Here is a 21,454-nt window from a genome sequence, read left to right on the forward strand (position 1 = left end):
AAGCGAGACCATAGACCATATTCTTTTGGGTTGTGTCTTCAGTAGAGAGGTTTGGCATCGTTGCCTTCGCTGGGCACAGTTGGATGCCTTGCACCTTAACCCTGCAGGGAACGCCATTCCTTGGTGGCTGGTGTGGGGGTATAAACCCCTATACCCTCACGGGCCTATATGGGCCGCACCATCAGAGGTGGCTCGGCCCACAAGATGAAGACGTGCGGCGCACGACTGGTCGGCGTGCACCGCAAGGCTACAAGATTTTGTACCAAATAGGATACTTTGCTTGTAACTCTGTCCCTTCAGGATATATAAGGAGGGGCAGGGGTCCCCTAGAGGACAAACCATATCACATCATATTCTCTTAGCACAAATCAATACAACCAGACGCAGGACGTAGGTATTACGCCAACTCGGCGGCCGAACCTGGATAAAAAGCTTGTCCCTGTCTTGCGTCACCATCGAGTTCGTAGTTTGCGCACCGTCTACCGATAAACTACTACCGTGGGTATACCCCAAGGTAGACTGCCGACTAGCTTTCGTCGACAGTGGCGCGCCAGGTAGGGGGTGTGCGTACAGCTCTCCTAGACGAACAAGATGGCCATCATCCAAACTTCGTGGCCATGGCGGGCGGCTTCACGTTCACCGTCAGCTTCAACAGCTTCACCACCACGACCGCGAAGGAGGCGTAGATCCAATCTGTGCCGATCACTTCTTCACCGACGTCGGCTGTAGCTCCAACCACGCTGGCTACGACTTCGACCACACCAGCAACGTTTCCGACCACGCCGACAACGCGTCGCACGCTTCCCTGCTACAAAGGGAGGCAGATCGACAACACCGACCTGCTCGGGCCATCGACCGAATTGTTTGGCCTACTTGCTTTGACCACCAGTCGCAATAATAATCGCCGCGAAGAACGACGCTATGACAACAGCGACCACCGTCATGACAAGTCGAAAAGCTCGAGGGCCGGACAATTTTGTCGTCACCGACTAGACTTTCTTTCAAAGATAAGTACACTTCTAATATTTTATTTATTTTTGGCATAATATTTTTAAGATTATTATTCTTCAAAACAACTTTTTTTTAGCCGACTAGTTTTTTCTCCTACACGAGCTTTCCAGAGCCGGTATTGTCTCCGACTCCTCACTACACGTGCACGAGATCCGCCCTCTGCGTTCCTGGTGGTCGGCAGTACTCTCTGACGTGGCTGACAATCCTACGCATGCCTAGGTTCCGCACCTCATGCTGATTGTTGGCTAGACCAGAGCTGGTACAAGCTCTAGGATGAATTAACTACTTGTGCTAATTTTATAACAAAAAATCTAAAACTTATCTCAGTACTGATTTTTATCTAAAGTTTATTTATACATCATGTACTACCTATTCTTTATATTTATTTTTCAGGGGTTTGGCCCAGTCGACAAGCTACGCTCGGGGACTCGTCGACTATTCCCTACGCTGTGCCCGGGGACTGCTCCGACCACCGAGCACGTTTACGTTCCCAACCACGCTCGGGGACTTGTCGACTACTCTCTATGCTATGCTCGAAGACTGTGCCGACCACCGAGCACGTTTACGTTCCCAACCACGCTCGGGGACTTGTCCACCGGTCCCTACGCCGTGCTCGGGGACTGTGCCGACCACCGAGCACTATACGCTCGGGGACTGGTCGACCAGCTCACCAATTTGAGAATTCGGGGACTGTACCGACCACCGAGCGTTCTATGCTCGGGGACTGGTCGATTAGTCTATTCAATTGCATACGAGCGTGATATGCTCGGGGACTGATTTTTTAGACCTTGCTACAAGGCTCATACTTCGCCTTCCAGCAAGCTCGGGGACTACATCGGTACGATGCATCTGGCGATGCATCTCAGTTTCAGAATTTCTTTGAGAACTTTTCTTTTGACCCTGGCACCACGTGCCTACGTCACCTACTACCAGGCTCGGGGACTAAGTGGGCACACTTCACCTTGCGGTGAATTTGCTTGCTTTTTTGATGTTTATACCTTTCAAAAAAGTAAAGTGGGCACACTTCACCAGGAAAAAAATCTTTTTTAATTTAGAGCACCATGCATTCTTCGAACAACCTGCTTCTTCGATGTCAATGTTGATCAACTGTCTTTTGAGTTGGTCAAAATACCGTTGCAACTGTTCGGGCAACTTTCCTGTTTATTGAAGACGTCAAGCCTCACTGATCGAAGAAGCTCAAGACGGCGTGTTACATCATAATACATGGTGCTCGGGGACTAGCTGTGGGGGTATAAACCCCTATACCCTCACGGGCCTATATGGGCCGCACCATCAGAGGTGGCTCGGCCCACAAGATGAAGACGTGCGGCGCACGACTGGTCGGCGTGCACCGCAAGGCTACAAGATTTTGTACCAAATAGGATACTTTGCTTGTAACTCTGTCCCTTCAGGATATATAAGGAGGGGCAGGGGTCTCCTAGAGGACAAACCATATCACATCATATTCTCTTAGCACAAATCAATACAACCAGACGCAGGACGTAGGTATTGCGCCAACTCGGCGGCCGAACCTGGATAAAAAGCTTGTCCCTGTCTTGCGTCACCATCGAGTTCGTAGTTTGCGCACCGTCTACCGATAAACTACTACCGTGGGTATACCCCAAGGTAGACTGCCGACTAGCTTTCGTCGACAGCTGGCGGCGAGGAAGCTGATTCCGCAACATCGACGTAAAGGCTTTGATTCCCTATTTTTTCTGGTAGGGTGGAGACTATGGAAGGAAAGAAAGAGAACCTTCGACGATGTTCCTACGAACGCGCTCCAGCTAGCTTCTCAGATCCAGGAGGAGGCCGAACTGTGGTGCCTGGCTGCACTGCTTGCTGTTTAGTTGGTTGTTGGTTTGACTAATCGGTAGCAAATTTGTTACGATGTAATTTCTTGGCTTGGCGAGTGGAGGGGGGAGGCTCTTTCTTGTAGGTAACTGCGGTTACCTTAGCTGCTTTGTCTAGGGTTGGATTCTTTTCTGCTTAATGAAATACACGCCCAAGGGGCGGGGCGTGATCGCAAAAAAAAGATTCGTATTACTAGGTTTAAAACTATTTTTATTATAACTCTTTTCATTTAATAAAACAATATATATTTTTATATATGCTGGTCGTCAAAGAGAAGAAAATTTTGACTTGGGGCAAATGTACCTTATGTAGACTTATTTTTATGATCAAAGAAATTATGTGTAGTAAAAAAAAATAGCTAGCGGCCAAGAGTAACAACACGCTTGCGCAATGTTTGCAAGTGAGAATAATGCTTTGAAAGAAAAATACACTCCATAATCAAACCTCCCTCACCGTTTATTCTGAATGGCGTCATAAAAAGTGGCACATTGTGGTGGTACATTCGAAAACAGCAATGCACATTGCTAGTATCACACGTGCACACTATCGATCATTTAGTTAGCACGGGTCTTATTGAGAAACTCAGCACGCTGGATAATTGGATTGGTCATTTCATCTCTTGGCCGAGGGCACGTCGTCCGGCGTGAGAGATCAGTGGGAAATCAAGAAGAAATAACATTGAACTTCCTTCTAAAAAAAAGAAATAACAATGAGCAGAAAAGAGAGACAAGAACTAATAAGTAAGTTTCTCCAATTGTTGCTTGGAAAAGTGGGTGCCCGCATATGCTCATTCTTTAAACCAAAACATCATTACCGAGTTATATTCTTCACAAAGTCTCGGTGTTTAGTGCCAAAGAGAGATGAAGACTAACAGGCATGCGTTATGTGGGTGAGAAGTGAGAACGAACCGAAAGAACAAAAAGAGTTGCTGGAAACGAGAGCATCTATTCCCTATACATCTCCCGTGTCATGCATCAATGCAATGACGAGCACATCTCGCCCTATGTGCATAGTCGTTTTTTATGATACCTTCATTCTGCTATGAATAATATTAGTCCCCTTGCAGCTGCGGATGTCTTATATGCTACTACGAGGAATATTTAAATTTCAAGATGAGGAATACCTAGTGGCATACTGGCATATAAGATGTGTGTGCTCGAACCCTTCAGATTGGATATGCAAATGCATGGATGCTAAAGGAGAAAACGGTCGGTGTCCCAAAACCTGAAGTGGTGCTTTGCCTGACTGGGAATAACCAAAAAAAACTAATATTACTGCAGATGATCAGATCGACCATGCATAATCCTTTTCTTTTAGCAGAGCAAACACGTTTTCTTTGTTTCAAGCGAGTCGAACACGCACAGACCCAAGGCCTGTTCTACCGTACGTTTGTGATACGAAAAGTAAGCCCACGAAAATGGTTCGGCCGTGCAACCTGGGCCGGGACCGCATTGGCCATTAAGACAATGCCAGAATGGCCGAACTCGAGATGATGATGATGATCCCAGACCGCACGGGCGTTTCAGTTCGGACTGCATAGTCAATCGTTACCAAAATACTACTTGACCAGAAGTACTGTACCGTTCTTGGCCATAATGCAGCACAGCGATGGCCGATGGTGCAACTTTGCTTGAATCTGTTTGTTGGGGTGTCGATGCATGGTTGAAGCAAAGTCGGGGAAAAGGCACTATAATGGGCATTGATGGTGGTTTCTATATCTATTAAATAATTTGCCAACTAAACAAAAATGCTGACATGGCAGTCTAGTTAATGAGTAGAGAGATGAAAAATAGAAGAAACTGTTTCCTCCCGGAGAAACCACGTCTACTCTAGAACCGAGGCCGGAAGAAACGATGAAATTTGCGTTGGGAAGAAACCACCAGTTTCTAAGGGTTTCGCATCTGCTCGCGCTGCCTCGCCGGCCTCGCCTTCGGTTTCTATGGGGCTGATGATGGACACTGCGTGCGCACGCGCCGCCGAGGTCGCCGGCAGTAGTATGCACTCGCCAGGCGCACGGCCGTCGTGCTCACCCACGCCGCTGAGGCCGCGATGGGATGTAACTACTCGTACGCGGGCCATTGTGTGCGCTCGTCCATGTCCTCGAGCTCGCCCGCCGGCCGCGCCACATGCGCTTGCCTGCGCCATTGAGGCCGTGCTGGCCGCGTTTGCCTTCTGCTATGGCTACGCTCGACGTGCTCTTTTGCTAGAGCCAGGCTCCATGACGATGATGGGCACAAGCATGTGGCCCTCAATGGCGAGGTGGAGGCCGGTCGAGGCTCCGCCGTACCCATCACCCACGCAGGCCGTCGTCGTCTGCAGTCTTGACCGCTCGCCATCAGCATTGGATACGTTCGATGCTGCTCTTCAGCTAAGGCCGGGCTCCACGACGATGACGAGCGCGAGCACAGGGCCCTGCGTGGCGAGACGAAGGACGGCCGAAGCTCCTTAGCACTCGTCCATGCAGGCTTCTCACAAGCAGACGAGCTCACAGCTCGTGGCCAGAAGGAAGATGATTGATGTTAGAGAGAGAGAGAATAAAAAAAGGCAAATATTTATTAGACAAAGAAACTAGCATTGTGCAGAATAGTTTCTATAGATGATTTTTTTGTTGACGTGGCTGTTATGGAAATCGTGTAGAGTTTCAACCATTGGGAGTGCCCTGATGCGCTGGCCCATCCGCCGCCGTACTCGCCCACGCTACCGAGCTCACTAGTCCACCACACCACTGAGCTCGCCGGCACCGCATGCGCTCGTATGCGCCTCTGCGCACGTCCGTCGGCGCTGCGTGCGGGCCGTCACGCGCGCTCGCTTGCGCCGCGCATGCTCGCCCAAGCAGCTGCGTGCGTTTGCTCATTCGCTGTAGATCGCGGGCAGCTTCCCGCGTGCGCTACCTCCGACCGCGCTCACATGCGCTCCCGCTGGTGAGCAGCCTCCCACCAGCCGTCGCATGCGTCCGCAAGCAGCCTCCATGCGTTGTCTCCGTTGGTTTGGTTGGTAGAGTACGGGAGGTGAACTGGCATATGAGCAAGGAAATGGATAAGTGAGGGATGGAAAAAAGGCCCACATTTATTGCGCCAAAACATCTCCATTGTGTAGGATAGTTTCTATAGATGATTTCTTACTGATGTGGTCATCTTGGAAGCTACGCGTAGTTTCAACCATTGGGACTGCCCTTACTCCCACCTTGGCCCCGTAGGAGGGATGAGGGGGACAAAACAATTTACTCCCTCCGTCCCACAAATAATTGCATTTCTTTAACTTCTATGATTCATGTTTGACTATTCGTCTTATTCAAAAAAATTAATAAATATTATTTATTTTTGCATGACTTATTTTATCGTTAGATATATATTTTTATAATGATTTATTTATTTTATTATTTGAAAAAATTAAATAAGACGAATGGTCAAACATAAATTGTAGCAATTAAAGAAATGCAATTATTTATGAGACGGAGGGAGTATATAATATGGCCCAGTAGGGAGGGACCAGGGGGACAAAACAACTTTATATAATATACGGTCTAAGGCTTTCGAAAAGATTTCGGACTTTGATACTGTAGCATTTTCGTTGGTTTGTGACAAATATTGTCCAATCATAAACTAATTAGACTCAAAAGATTCGTCTCGTAAATTACAGATAAACTGTGCAATTAGTTTTTATTTTCTTTTATATTTAGTGTTTTATGTATGTGCCACAAGATTTGATGTGACGGAGAAAATCGGGGTGAACTAAACAACGCCTAAGGATAGCATATCTCCATACTTACCTGGACGAGTCGATGAACGATCAATAAGGCCTGTGGCCTGATAAGTGATCCACATTGCACTTGGTGGTTCAAGGGCAACATATCTTCATATTTAGAGCATCTCCAGCAGTACTATTTAAAATAGGCTACCTAAATGTCTGGTTAGGTAGCCAACTATTTTTGTACTACCTATATTTTACCTCCAACTCCAACAGTACTAGCTAAAACATAGTAACTAATTTTATTTTAGCAGTCTATGACATTAAGGACCCACATGTCATCTTCTTCCTTGTTGCCATAGAACAACTCGGCCATGGATAGCTTCACGCGGGAAGCAGATGGGGCGGGATTTGCCAGAGGCCGAACGCCATCGGAAAGGGGATGGAGGGGAGTCGAGGTCACGACCGTTGAAGTAGGTGCCGCCTGCCGGCCAAGATCAGCCGAGATCCGAGGCCAAAGATGGGCGCCATCGAGAGCATCGGTGATGAGCAGTAGAGTAGCAAGGACGGGGAAGGGCGCTGGACAAGGGCGGAGCCACCGGGAAGGGCCGCCGTGCCCACGCCATTGGGGAGGAGGCGTGCGGCCGGTGGGAGAAGGCGTTGGCGTCGGGTGCGAGTCGAGACACAGGCGGCGGCGGCGGGTGCGAGTGCGTGCGAGAGGAGAAGGGAGGAAGGAAAAAAATAGGTAGCCAGGTTTGTTGGCCCAACAAATGTAGGTAGTGGGAGGGGAAATTTGTTGGGCTAACAAATTTAGGTAGTCAAGTAGGTAGCCTGTTGGAGTGAGTTTTTTGGCCTCCACTACCTAGATATAGGATAGGTAGTGGGTTTAAGTAGTCTGCTGAAGATGCTCCACTTGGTAGGTGTGCTAGTCTACTATTTTCTAATCTAACTCCCTAAGTAACAGAGTGGATGTTATAATTTGTGGTAGAGGGGTACGTGTGGCCCCTGCTAATTGTAAGAAAATAATTTTTGGTTGTCATAATTCTTTGCCTGATTGGAATCATTGGGCCATGAACTGGGGCGCCTCAACCATGTAAGTACTTGTGCGTGAATTTGCAGTTGTTTAAGAAAATACTTTACTATTGTTTGGCTATCGAGAATAACTAGTTTTTTTTTTGAAACAATAAGATTGTTTGGATCCATTGTGATTATATGATCATCTGAAATAATAAGATTATGATGTATATACCACTTACATGGTTCCATTTTGATTAAGATTAAGATTGTTTGGATCCATTTTTTTTGAAATAATAAGATTGTTTGGATCCATTTTGATTATATGATCATCTGAAATTATGTGGTGGATTATCACCATATATATTACAATAAATCCTATAGTTATATTTCTTTTTTGGAGATTATGATTGAGCATCTCCAACCATTATGCATTTGAAGTTATGCATTTTAGGCAAATTGCAAACCCCCAAATAAAAATGGCAAGGCTAAAATCGGGTGATCTCCAACCGTTTTTTTCCTGGAAATTTTGTTTCGCGGCACTCCTTCCCGCGCGGCCAATCGATCCCGCGCCAAACAGCCCGCCGTCGTCTCTCGTTCACCAATTCCCGCGCCAAACAGCCGCGCAGTACCGATCGTGAGCTGCGCAGTACCGATCTCCCGTTCCATTAGTTCCCGTTCACCGTACCAGTTCGTCGTCTGTTGGCCATCAGTTCATCGTCGTACAGGTTCGCCCCTTGGCTCCAGTACCGATCTCCATCAGGTCCTGTTCCCCATCAGTTTCCGGTCGCCGAGAAGTGGTGGCGGCGCGAAGGGAAACCGCGCGAAGGGAAGAAAAAAGCCCGCGAGGTGGAACCGAGAATCCCGTGATCTCTATTTGCATAGCCGGACTCCTTTAACATATATGCCAAGTTTCCCCCTCCAAATGCATAGCTATGTAAAATGCAAAGTCCAAATGCATAACGATTGGAGGGTTTTTTTTTTGGAGTTTTATGTATTTTGGTAAATGCTAAGTCCATTTGCATAATGGTTGGAGTCAACTTGCCGCACTTATCTAAAGTGACGCCAAACTGAAGGACATGATGATAAGTATTTGCCACTCTAACTCCGGCTGTGGAATGTATAAGCTGTGGGATGCAAAGGAATAGAAGGACATTTTTATTATGAATCAAGAACCTTTGCCGGCACAAACGTCTCCACTGTTTCCACTCACGCAGTCACACGAACCCGACGAACATAATTGCCGAACTCCGGCCGGACGTTTCAGTTCAACCGGCATGGTCAACCGTTACCAAACACACCTGATTAGAAGTACTGCACCGTTCTTGGCCATAATAACGTACGAGTAACTCCGTACATGAGTATAGCAGACTCGACGGACGCGGTTGACTTAGAGTAGCTCACGTCACATGTGGGCAGACGAAGCGCAAACTCTGGAAAACCAGCAGCAGCACGGATGAACACAAGCGACTCGACAAGCCTGCCAGACTTGATCGCGACTCGGTCTGCAACTGTAGACGAAAGCAGTCAGCCGCCCACCTTTTGTTCCCTCGCCACTGGAAGCCTGAAATTCGGTCAAATTGCACAGGCGTTGATGAGTCAACGCCGGCCAGCCCGTCACTCGCCAATCGCCATCGCCCGTCATCACTCTAGTAAACACCTCAAGCCCGTCATCACCCCCAACTTTTCCTAATTGCGGCGCGCACTAGTGGCGCGATGCGACTAAACTAGCCGTGCCTCTCTGGCCGAAAGCTAGTCAAAGGCACATTTTTTCCTGTCCCGTCGTTAACCCCTACTCCTACCTCCAAACGACGACGCCCAATCGCCCATGGCCTCACGATCGTTACCCCGCCGGGCGGTCGCTGTCGGCAGGACACGACAGGGGCAGCAAGAGGCCACTACGCACCGCGCGCGAGCGAGCGGATGGACACGCGAGTTCCCGACGAACGACGGCGTCGCGGTCGCACTGATCTGAGACCGACCGATCTGATCTGGCAACGGGCCGGGGCTGCCGCTGCCGCTGCCGCTGCCGCCGCTTGACATGGATCGCTTCCGGCCGGCGCCCGGACCCGACGCATGCGTCTGATTGCACAGTTGTACCACTCACTCCTGGTGTGTGTGTGTGTGTGCCCGCTGATAATGGGTTCCAGCAAATCTCTCTCTCTTTCGTCTCGTTGCGCAGTTGGTTTCTTGCACAGTTTGTACTGATCGCCTTGTCGTACCGTCCATAGTAAGATTCTTTCAAATAGGATATAGAGATTCTTATAGTTATTTTTAATTTCCAGCAAGAGAAGTGACGACTTGGACGAAAACAAACGTGCACCGAACTTTAGTTTTGATCATTACACGCGCAGACAAACACATATATTTCGGCAGCCAAGAATCTCCAACAGAAGCGTGGTTGAGCCTATAATAGGAAAGCCGTCCAATCGCACGCGTCAACTGTGGCCGGGTTTCGACCGAGCAATCAATTGCTAACAGTTTGGCCGTTTGGGCTGTCCTGTCCTTCACGAGCAACTTAACTGTACGTATAATACATCGTTTCAAACGCAAAGTTCATGTACGACGATCATTAGTGGTCTCCTTTCGATACAAGCGCGCATGCCTAAATCATGCTACCTAACGATCTAACGTACTACGTCTTGAGAGGAGTTAGGAGTGGGCTCGTGCATTCATTTTTGGGAGACATGTTAGGCTTAAGTTCGGGATGCTGACGGCCCACCTCACTGATGATTCCTGTTCATGCAAGATGGTTCGTTTCGTACTGTAGCAGGGAAGACTCGTAGTATTTTCTGTACACACCAAGAGCATCAAAATATGTATAGAAAAAAAAAGTGGAAAACAATAACAGATTTGTAGCCAAATTTAGGTCACATGTTCTCAAAGGTTTGTGGGAAACAATAATATCGATCTTGTCATGAGGCGCGACTGGCTGCGATCACTGAAGCTGCATGCATTGCCTCACCCCTCACCTCAGATCGATCACTAGCTGCGATGCAAGTTCGCCCAAAAATATCTTTTATCCTTGGTGGCCTTGTACTAGTTGGCTACTTGGGTGGTGCAAGTGCAAGTGCGAACAGGATAGACACCACGTTGGAGTTTGGCGAAAACCACAGTGCTGCCACCACTCACCGCAGCGGTACATCAATCAATAATATAATGGACAACATCTCGCTAGTGCACTTGTGTGTCCAGTTCCAGCTACATATGCACTTTTGTTATTTAGCAACAGCATGTGCACGAGTGCACGACAGCACGAGCACGACGAGTCACTTACTCACTTGACGACACAAATTGCACCACAGCGTGCATATTGGTACACTCAATTTCGAGGCGATTCAATCCGCTGAGCGGATCGGAGGCGATATGTACACTCCTCAAATGATCTCGTGCGTAGGACCGGCCGGGTGGTTGATGACTCTTCCTACATCCTTTACAGCCGGCCAGCCGGAAAATGATGGCCAGCACCAGGCCAAGACGGCGAAAAATGTCGCCATCGTGCGAGTGCGCGCGACGATGAGCGTCAGTGGAGTGGACGATCATTCGTTTCTCCACCAGACCACCACACAACGCCGGCACGGCACGCATGCAACCTTTTTGGCGTTCCGAGTGGGGAACGCGGAGCATTTTGTGGTGTGCTTGCATTGTGCCCCAGCCGGGCGGCTATGCATGCCTATGCGCCGCACCCGTAGTGCGCGAGGCAGCCCATCGTCGCGTCGCAGCCTCGCAGGCGCAGCCCCGCGGCGTCGCCGGATCAGATCTGACGACGTACGCACGAATTCGCCACGACTTTCCGCCCCGTCGTCCACATTTTCACAAGCTCATGTGAACGTGACAACATGTGGTGGTGGCCACTGAGGAGAAGAATGAACTATCCAAGGGCAACTTCTCCGGTCGGTTGGCGGCGCTTAATGATCTTAGTTGGTAGGTAGATCTCGCTTACGAGCACTGATGATCTGCGATGGCCTATGGTGCGAGGGGTTTCAGACAGCTAGTCTGTCTGGTTAGCTTTGGTTGGCGCACAGTCACTGGTGATGAGTGGTGACGAGACTGGACTGCTTCTCATCAACTTTGGCTTGCTAATGCTGTGGTCAGGACTCGAGATTCTGGTTTAACGACGATTCGCTAGTTGACCCTTGACCTCCAGCACGTACGACTCCTGTTTCGTTGTTCCAAATTCCAATATGCCGTGAATTTGTATATTTGCCGGTGCTTCCAGTTGACCGATTCTGTGGCTCTGACTCGACTTCTTTCGCATTAGTACACTTCTTTCTGGTTGTTTTTTTTGAACATGAACATCTTCTTTTGGTCGCTGGACACATGAAGGTAGGTTACATGTCGTAAGTAGAATACTTCCCAATTACCATCGGGGCAGTAATGCGCCTGATAACGCCATACAGCGTCGTGCCCAAATGTAACTGACACGTACTCGGATTCCTCTCGATCAGGCTCAGCCCGTCAAATTGTACTGTACTCTCGCTGTCTCGCAATCTTCGTTAGGCAAATTAATCCTTTCGAGACAGATTGACATGTACTATAGGCACATATAGCACCTTAACCAATACTACAACGTGGCACATTCCATAACTGGCCACGCTTTCCTTTCGGCCGTCTCCGTCGCAGCTTTCAATTCAGCCAACTCCGCGGCTCGCGCGCTCCGCCCAACCGCCAACAAGACCCCCATCTACCAAAACGGCCACGTATCACAGAAAAGCCATCGAAATGGCACGATTTCTGCCATCCACAGGCCTACTAGCCCGTCTCCATCGCCCTCTTCAATACTGTACGCTCCATCGCGGTCCCGTTGCGTGCGTTCCATGCGCAAGCAAAAATCCACTTCCATGCCAGCCACCCAGCGAGCCGCTTGTCGCGCCACCTGCGCAAAGCGTCCGTGCATTCCGGTTACTCTTGGTCCTCGGGGTGTGATTAGTAGTCGGCTAATTAATCCAAACCGTCGCGACTGACCCGCCCTGCCGCCCACCCGTTCGGCGCTACAAATACCCCGCGAAACGGCGTGCGCAACGCCACCAGCCAGCAGCCGCAGGGAAAGGGAAAGCGAAGCGAAGCGCGCGCCACAAGGACAAGCACAAGCCTTCCAAGAACAGAGCAAGCAAGGAGACGAAGACGACGGCGAGGAGAGAGCGGGCGAGGGCGATGGGGATGAGCCTTGCGCAGGCGGTGGCGGCGCTGGTGGGCACGTGCGCGCGGCGGCTGTCGCGGGCGGCGCGGCGGCTGCACCACCTGCGCCCGCCGCGGGACGGGATCGCGGCGTCCTTCTCGTCGCGAGCCATCGTGCCGTTCCTCGGCGGCGGCGGCAGCGGAAGCGTCAAGAAGCCGCTCTCCTCCTCCTCGTCGTCGTCTTCTTCGTCCAAGTCGAAAAGGAGGAGGAGGAAGGCGTCGTCGGCGGCAAAGGAGGAGGCGGGGGACGGGGTGTGGAGGAAGGAGATCATGATGGGGGAGCGCTGCCAGCCGCTGGACTTCTCCGGGGTCATCTACTACGACGCCGACGGCCGTCGCCTCGCGCAGGCGCCGCCGCCGCGCTCGCCGCTGCGCAGCCCGCTTCCGGCATCCATGAAGCTCGCCGCCAACGCCGGCGCCGCGTACTAGCTAGGGAGGAGTGCCTCTGTTTTCTCCCCTGCTACTACTAGTGTACATGATGGTTTTCTTGCCCGCTGCTCTGTCTGTTTTCTTCTTCTCTTTGGCGTTGGTACGTGCTTGCTATTAATAATGGCTTGTGTAGTGATTAGTGAGGGCCTCTCCTAAAGTTTCGAGATGCTTAACTTGCTTTTACCCATACGTGTGAGCTTCGCCCTAATCTCATACGATGTTTTCTTCAACCGCTCAACTTGTTTTCTCGTTTCGGAGGTCCTATTCAACAATTCAGTTTTGCTACTACTCCAAGGAAACATCACCTACGGAATATGCTTGCGTTGTTTTTTTTCAACAGACCGTGTGATCAACTTGAATTTAAGCTATTGTATTTTTTTTTTGTGAATACCGATCTCCATTCATTCAAACTGGGGCAGGATTACAATCTTGGATCATCATGTTCATGACACAGGCTGAGGCACAAGACCACCACCCAGTCGGTCAGTCCGTGTATCGCCTGTGACTTGCTTAGCTATAGGAATTTAAGCTATTATATGGGAGCCCAAATTTTTCGCAGAGGTCCTAGGATTAAACAAGTCATAATGACAAGTACTCGTAAACCGGTCAAAAAAAAAATCCTCTTCTCTGCGTTATCCTGAATGGAATGGCACGACCTCACAAACCGGCCGTTCTAATTAGCCCCATGGCAATCAAAGTTGGAAAACACTGACTAAAGACTGAAACCAAACGTCAACTTGAGTCTCCTCCTCCTCACCACCATCTTCCTTTTTCGCCCCAAAAGAGAGGAGCTTAACTTAAACGGGAAGAGTTGGTTGACAGAACAACTTAACAGGTGGAACTACCAATGCATTCTGAATTTTCATTCGTTGGCTCAACCGATTAGAAAGCTATCCAACTTTCGTGACCTGAAATTGTGGCCACACTGCTGCCACTGCCAACACAATTGCCCGACATTCCTCAGCTAGAACTTCCCGAGAGCTTCTGAAATTGTTTCGATTCTGAGGCCTTGTTTAGATGCAGCAAAAAACCTAAAATTTTACAGGATTCTCAATCACATCGAATCTTGCGACACTTGCATGAAATATTAAATATAGATAAAAAAGATAACTAATTGCACAGTTTACCTGTAAATCACGATATAAATCTTTTAAGCCTAATTACTCCATGATTGGACAGTGTTTATCAAATAAAAACGAAAGTGCTACAGTATCAAAATCCAAAAAATTTTTTGAATCTAAACAAGGCTTGATACGCTAGCTGACATTATCAGGATTCCTATTTGGCAGGGCGCACACACCTATTTTTCGTTTCATCTCTAGATTTGACACCAAAAAAAAGTCCAAGGTTTAGTTTTTGACATTAGTAGTAGTTGAAAAAAACTTAGGAAAAATTGACTAAAAATTCCACATCATTTAAGATGAGCAAAGATGGAATATCCATACATACATTTCTTTGTGGTAACCTATCTTGCTATTATTAACTGGAGGCACCAACAAAGTGTTTCCACTAATACTCCTATATACTATGACTATGAGACACGCTAAAACAAGATAAACCATAGAAATTGAAATGGAGAAAGAAATACTTGATTATCAATTCAGTAGATTCTAATCACCGTTAAGAATAATAGCATAAAAATATTTTTCCTAAAACTAGTAATGCTTTTCTATTGTAAAAGCACAAAGTAACGCTACAAATCTGTATTTAAATTATCTATCTATACCATTATCAAAGATGATCTAAAGTAGTAACTACTAAAATCTGCATCTAAATTACACATCTAGGCTATTATGAAACACATAATGTAAGGTAAAATCTCTAAGTCAGCATGCATCCAAATTACCTTGGGCAAGCATGATGCCTTTAATTTATAGTTTTATCCGGCCAGCTTCGACTGATGTTGCGGCCTTGTTGATGGTACATGAGTGCACATTTTGCGAGGTTAAAACAATCTGCTTACCTCGACTTCATCTCCATTTGGCTCTTTGACCGCAAGACATATGATATGATATGATTGGATTAAAAGTTATTCGATCAAAACTATCTATTGAGAAAATAGTTTTTATATGTAATATCTATGTAAGTTAGTAATAGGTAATAGAAACTATATGTGTTTTTTTAGCATTGGAACTGCCTTAAAGGCTTAAATCATCATTGAAGGTGTTCTTAAACAGAAGTACAGAACTTCCACTGTGTTTAAGTCCGGACTGGGGTAGGGCTTGGAGTCGGACTGTGAGAGTGAGTATCATATCATATCAATGTTCATCGTGACAAAGGACGTGCACCTCAAGACCTAGCCCAACAACATCCGAAGCACCGCAGGCCAGAAGCCAGAATCAGGCATTGCAGCCCACGCAGCGGGCCAGCGGGGGACGAAGCCCAGCGCAGGAATTCGCGTTCTTTCTGTCATCCACAAGCCTAAACCCATCATCCAGCAACCTGCAGGTGTCCGGTGTTCCCGTGTCCATGCCATTCCATGGTCGCCTAGCTAGCCCCCGCCACGATTAAAAAAAAAAACTAATCAGATCACACCACGCACGCGCCAAATCGGATACGCCGTAACTGAGTGATTAGTAGTTGCTTAATTAATCCAGCCGCGCCCGACCGGCTCGCCTGCGTCGTCGCCGTCCACTCGCTGGGCGCTACAAATACCCGCGAAATGGCGTGCGCGCAGCCGCACAGAAAAAAGCCACCGAAGAACGCAAAATCGAGAGAAAAGCACAGTGCTATACACGAGGAGAGGACGAGGGACAATGGGGCTGAGCCTTGCGCAGGCGGTGACGGCGCTGATGGGCACGTGCGCGCGCGGGCTGTCGCGGGCGGCGAGGCGGCTGCACCTGCGGCCGCGGCAGGGGCTCGCGGCGTCCTTGTCGTCGTCACGCGCCGTCGTGCCGTTCCTCGGCGGCGGCGGCGGAGCCATCAAGAAGGCCAGGTCGAAGTCGAAGAGGAGGAGAGGGGAAGATGAAGATGGGCTGAGCTTCGAGGCAGAGGACGGGGTGTGGAGGAAGGAGATCATGATGGGGGAGCGCTGCCAGCCGCTGGACTTCTCCGGAGCCATCTACTACGACGCCGAGGGCCGCCGCCTCGAGCAGCCGCCGACCCCGCGCTCGCCGCTTCGCAGCCCGCTGCCGGCGTCCGTCATGCTCACCGCAAACGCCGGAGGGCACTAGCGGCAGCCTCGGTTTCGCTGTAAATGTACATGGCTTTCTTGCCCGCTCTCTCTCTCTCTCTCTCTCTCTCTCTCTCTCTCTCTAGACTTGGCGTGTGCTGCGAGTTCCATGTAAAAGTTTATGGAAATTTGGGTTGCTGTTCTCTAGAAGTTGGCGCGGCGGCGGCTCTCATACAGTTCTCGCTCTGATCCATCATCGTCAACATTACTTGCTTGTGATTTGTGAACAGGTTCTCGCTTTGTAGTTTTTATTGTTTGTTCGTTTCATAATCCTAGTAAAAATTGCTGCTTTTAGCAGAACAGAGGAGACTGTACGGTACTACGGTGATGGCTCTGAAAGCGTCATCTATCTCTCTGAAAGCTACTCCCCTGTAAACAGAGTAGCTCTCAACAGTTTACGAAGACAATAATGCACTTGATACATGTGCAAAATGCTCGGAGTAGTCGGGTTAACATTTGAGTGGCTGGTTGAACACGCGTGTAGCAACACCCAAGTGAACTTTGTGGCAATTTTAATAAAGTTTGTAAAAAAGATACAAGAGTTCAGTAACACATAAAAGCACGAAATTTGAAGAGTGCACGAAAAAAAATACAAGAGTGCAGTAGCACGAAATTCTTTTCACCCCGGCTGAGGCTTTGTAGTTGTTTTTCTTGTGCTCTGTTTTATTTTGTTTCACTCATATAATAAAAATTATGGTAAATCACTTGCCGTCCTTTTAAAAAAAATCAAAGAATTTGAAAAGATTGCACCTTGCGCAGTTTATATTTTTTGGCCAGAGCCCAAGACTATTGCGGTTGCGGCTCAGAAGTCGCCGTCCTCTGCCGTTAAATGAGTGGAATAGCTCTGCATCACATCATAGCCGTTGTAACCTCAATCCTCAATGCAGTCCAAGTTGACTTAAGTTGCCTCCTCCTCCATCATCGCCGTCTTGCTTTTCTCCATCAAAAAGCGAGAGGCCTTAACTTAAACGGGACGAATCGGTTGACAGAACAAATTCATCAGGTGGAACTACCTCATGCATTCTGAATGTTTGTTGTGACTAATGAGCAGAGGTTCAAGCAAGCTGTCTAACGTCCAGGGCCTGAAATCATTAGCACACCGCGACGACTTTTGCCCCCGACACGCTTCAGCTACAATAATACTGTGTTCTGTAGGAGTAATGATTTCCTGAGAGCAAACCAGAAGCGTAGCCAAATTAGATTCAGAATAGAATTTCCAAGAAAATCCATTGCACTCTTGGCTCTTTCATCTCTGAAGAGAGAAAACCCTCATTATGCCTACAGCTGTTCTTTGGAGTAGAGTAGACATTGCGAAAAGGACGATTGGACATTAGGACGCACTGACCAGTGAAGAGTGGCCGTATATCTGGTCATTTTGGCAGCAGGGGAAATGGCCAAGGAGCAAATAATTCGTAAGAAAATGATGGCGCCCCTACCCAAAACAGAAGGATCTCACATGGATGGGACATGCATGGCGCAATCGCCAACCGTCTCACTGTCACGGCCCAGTACGGCCGCCTGCGCTGCGCCCAAACCTTCTTGAGGTGCTGCCTTTGCTGGGGCTTCCAGGCCGCAGCCTGCAGGCGAGACGTCAGGAGCCGGAGCCGGAGATGGAAAGCAATTGAAGAACAGAGTTCAATGTGGTACCTGCCCATCATCATTCAGCTCATCGTCCTTCCTTCCTTCCTCCTCTCTCTCCGATCGTCAACTATGGATGGTACGCGATTCTGATATCCACACTCAAAGCGACACGCAACTAGCCAACTGCTCGTGAAACGGAAATCAACCTCAGATTTCTTAAACCACAACAAGATGAATTTCGCTATAATACATACAAGAGAAAAATTGGCGAGTCACACACAGGAAATGACTGTACAGAAACGAGGGATCCGCCCATTACACGCACGCATGGATAAGTACGTCTTTGAAGCAAAGAGGAGGTACTGTACAAGCTGCAGGTTCTGACGCGGACGCACGCACGAAATCATGCGTGGTTTTGCAATGCATCGGTCACGGCCAGAACCTGCAGCACACGGGCTTGCTGCCGCCGTGGTGCCGCTTCTTGCCGCCGCCCTTCCGCTTGGGCACGGTCACCGTGAGCACCCCGTCCGCAAAGGCCGCGCGCACCTCGTCCGCGGCCGCGTCGTCCGGCACCCGGAACTGCGTCTCGAACGCGCGCGCGCCGGCTCTCTCCCTGCAATGCCACCTCACGGCGCCGCCGTCGTCGTCGGTGGCCCCCTCCTCCTTTCCCTCGTGGCCCGCCGCCGGGGCGCCCTTATCGCCGGCGCCGTCGTCCTGGTCCTGCTTGTGCTTGCCGCCGCGGACGCGGAGGATGCGGCCGTCCACCAGCTCGACGGCCACCTGCTCCTTGGTCAGGCCCGGGACGTCCATCATGAACACGTGCGCGTCCCGCGTCTCCTTCCAGTCCATCGGTGGCCTCGTCTCGCCGACGCCGGCGTCGGGGAAGAACCTGTCGAGCAGCATGCGAGACAGCGCCAACGACATCCTAGTCTTCGTCTTCTCTCGCCGGGGTTCGGGTTGTTGCCTTGCCTTGTTGGTTTGGCTGACAAGTGTCGAGCTCGGTTAACAAGTTGCTTACTCCTACTTGTACTCGTGATAAAATTTACAGAGTCCTCATTTTATAGGCGCCAGCGCGGTGGCGGGAATGCGGAAGAAAGATCCAGAACGTTGAGCGCGCGCACCGGCTTCTCATGGCGCGCCGCTGCTTCTGGTTGTGTCTAGTAGATGGTAGTGCAAGTCGCCGCAGGTCACGGCCCGCGCGCCACCGAGTTTATTCTGGAACCATCTCATTATCAGATGAGCACCTAACGAAGGCGCCCAACGATTCGCTTCAGGCTTTGGCCTTGTTTACTTCCAAAAAATTTACAAAATAGGAATAGTAGCACTTTCGTTTGTATTTGACAAATATTATCCAATTATAGACTAACTAGGCTCAAAAGATTCGTCTCGTCAATTTCGACCAAATTATGCAATTAGTTTTTATTTTCATTTATATTTAATACTCAATGCATACGTCTAAAGATTCGATGTGATGGAGAATCTAAAAAATTTTGCAAAATTTTTAGGAACTAAACAAGGCCTTTGTTTAGTTTTCAAAAAATTTTAAGCTCGTCACATTGAATGTTGCGGCATATGCATGAAGCATTAAATATAGATAAAAATAAAAACTAATTATATAGTTTATCTGTAAATTGTGAGATAAATTTTTTAAGCTTAGTTAGTCTATGATTAGATAATATTTGTCTTATAAAAATAAAAGTGCTACAGTGGAAAAAAAAAAGAAAGCTTAAAAATTTGCGAACTGAACAAGGTTCGGCTTCGGCATGCGAAGGTGGTGTTCGCTTCAGATTGACATTCAGGGGGTCGGCCAGGCATCTGATGATAATAACATAAAGAACCTGGGCCAACGAGGCAACAACAGGTTTATATATTATATTTTTTAATATAATTTATTAGACAGAGTGATGTAGTTTAAGGATAAAAAGTATAATTTTTTCTGTGAATTTAGATACTAGAGAAATATATATCAAGTTATTTACGAATATCATTAGATTGCTTATAAACTTACAAATTTGCAGATGGAAAAAAGGTCCTGGATTCGATCCGCACGACGTCGACGAGGACGCGCGCGAATGACGGCCTCAAATGAGCAGCCGAACCAAGTCAACAACCAACCATACGACCGCTCTGTTCTCCTCACTGAAAAAACATAGCAGAAAGTAAAAAATAGTGTTCATTGATTTGTTACGACACTACTGGATGACAAATAGATTTGTTGATAAGCTCAAACGAATAAGATTAGCCAATAAATCAACCAACCGTATGTAACCTAATCAGATGATAGAAGGCAGCGAACCGTGGGGATCCTACGTGTTTGGATTCGAAACAATTAGTTACCCTCTATTCACATGAACTTATCACAATATTTTTTCTCATAATAAATCAGCGAATAATATTAGCATAAGCCAAACTTCAACAAAACCAACAACAAAAAGAAGACTAGTCTAAATGGTTCAGGACGAAAAACAATACAACCAAACATGGACCACTTTAAGACCGTCGTGAACAAGGCTATATAACGGGCCTTTGTGACAACTTCATAAAACAAGACACCTGCCAATAGATTAGTACATCGTTGATATTATAATTTTTTCAAGAACATGCATAGCACATGTTTCATTAAGAAGAAGCTAGAAGTTTTACACGTTGAACATCACATCACGGCGAGGTGCCGGGTTGAACACGAACACAAGACGCCACTAAGCGATGGAACACACTGTTGTAACTAACCAGTGGCGGGCGCACGCGCCCGTACGTGCAAGAAAACAGACAAACGCGGCAGTGAACAGGGTAAAGGGATGAAGGGTGGCGCACATTCGAGACGAGGAGGAAGTCAAGTGGAACACGTATAGAACCGAGGAAGATAAACACGACGGGAACAATCATAGAAGGCGATGCCACCCAATAAAGAGAGACCAGAAGCGGCAGGTGCGGGGCATATACTGGGTAGACGCGTGTATCGATGTGAAGCGGACAACAACGTATAGCCAGCAAAAGAATTAACAGAATCAGGTTTCCAGCGAGTGAACCTGCTTCTTGAAGCCAACAGTGAAACCAATCTAGGCCTGTAACTAGACAGATCGGAGGGGCCAACACGTTTAGGCTAACGTGGACACGGCTTCTGCGTGAGAATGAAGAATTAAGAAATTAAATGTGTGTCACGGCGTGAGGATGAGGACACAGGAGAAAGGCGTCTTTGAGAAGAGAAGACGTATTTCCATTATGCATGTAATATTATAGACTATGACTTGTGGGCCTGAGTGGCCAGTCTGTAAGCCTTAAAGGACCAGCGTTCTCTGTAAGGAGGGGATGACATTTTTATCTACTGAATACAGTAACCGCGAGGTCAGAGGTTCCTCTGCTCGCCAGGCCGACTTCGGCGATCCACTCTGTCTCTCACGTCGCCGGCGATCGTCGGCGGCCACGGGTGTTACAGGTGGTATCAGAGACGGTCTTTCCTCGGCAACCCACCCTAACCCTACACTCACCTTCCAACCTGCTGGATCGATCCGATTCACCAGCCACAAATAC

The 21,454-nt window shown here is 48.4% G+C and overlaps 3 protein-coding genes across 3 annotated transcripts; 2 read left to right on the forward strand and 1 right to left on the reverse strand.

Moving 5' to 3' along the window:
- On the forward strand, positions 12,564-13,509 carry LOC8073838. Its single transcript, XM_002452615.2, has one exon. The coding sequence runs from the start codon at positions 12,718-12,720 to the stop codon at positions 13,168-13,170; it is 453 nt and encodes a 150-aa protein (XP_002452660.1). The 5' UTR covers positions 12,564-12,717; the 3' UTR covers positions 13,171-13,509.
- On the forward strand, positions 15,854-16,568 carry LOC8073839. Its single transcript, XM_002452616.2, has one exon. The coding sequence runs from the start codon at positions 15,927-15,929 to the stop codon at positions 16,341-16,343; it is 417 nt and encodes a 138-aa protein (XP_002452661.1). The 5' UTR covers positions 15,854-15,926; the 3' UTR covers positions 16,344-16,568.
- On the reverse strand, positions 18,114-18,973 carry LOC8073840 (17.8 kDa heat shock protein). Its single transcript, XM_021460343.1, has one exon. The coding sequence runs from the start codon at positions 18,845-18,847 to the stop codon at positions 18,353-18,355; it is 495 nt and encodes a 164-aa protein (XP_021316018.1). The 5' UTR covers positions 18,848-18,973; the 3' UTR covers positions 18,114-18,352.

Source organism: Sorghum bicolor, chromosome 4, assembly GCF_000003195.3.
Source record: "Sorghum bicolor cultivar BTx623 chromosome 4, Sorghum_bicolor_NCBIv3, whole genome shotgun sequence".
Classification (NCBI taxonomy): domain Eukaryota; kingdom Viridiplantae; phylum Streptophyta; class Magnoliopsida; order Poales; family Poaceae; genus Sorghum; species Sorghum bicolor.

Excerpts from the sequence above, each read along its gene's own strand:
- LOC8073838 (XM_002452615.2), top strand. The coding sequence starts at position 12,718 with ATGGGGATGAGCCTTGCGCAGGCGGTGGCGGCGCTGGTGGGCACGTGC.
- LOC8073839 (XM_002452616.2), top strand. The coding sequence starts at position 15,927 with ATGGGGCTGAGCCTTGCGCAGGCGGTGACGGCGCTGATGGGCACGTGC.
- LOC8073840 (XM_021460343.1), bottom strand. The coding sequence starts at position 18,847 with ATGTCGTTGGCGCTGTCTCGCATGCTGCTCGACAGGTTCTTCCCCGAC.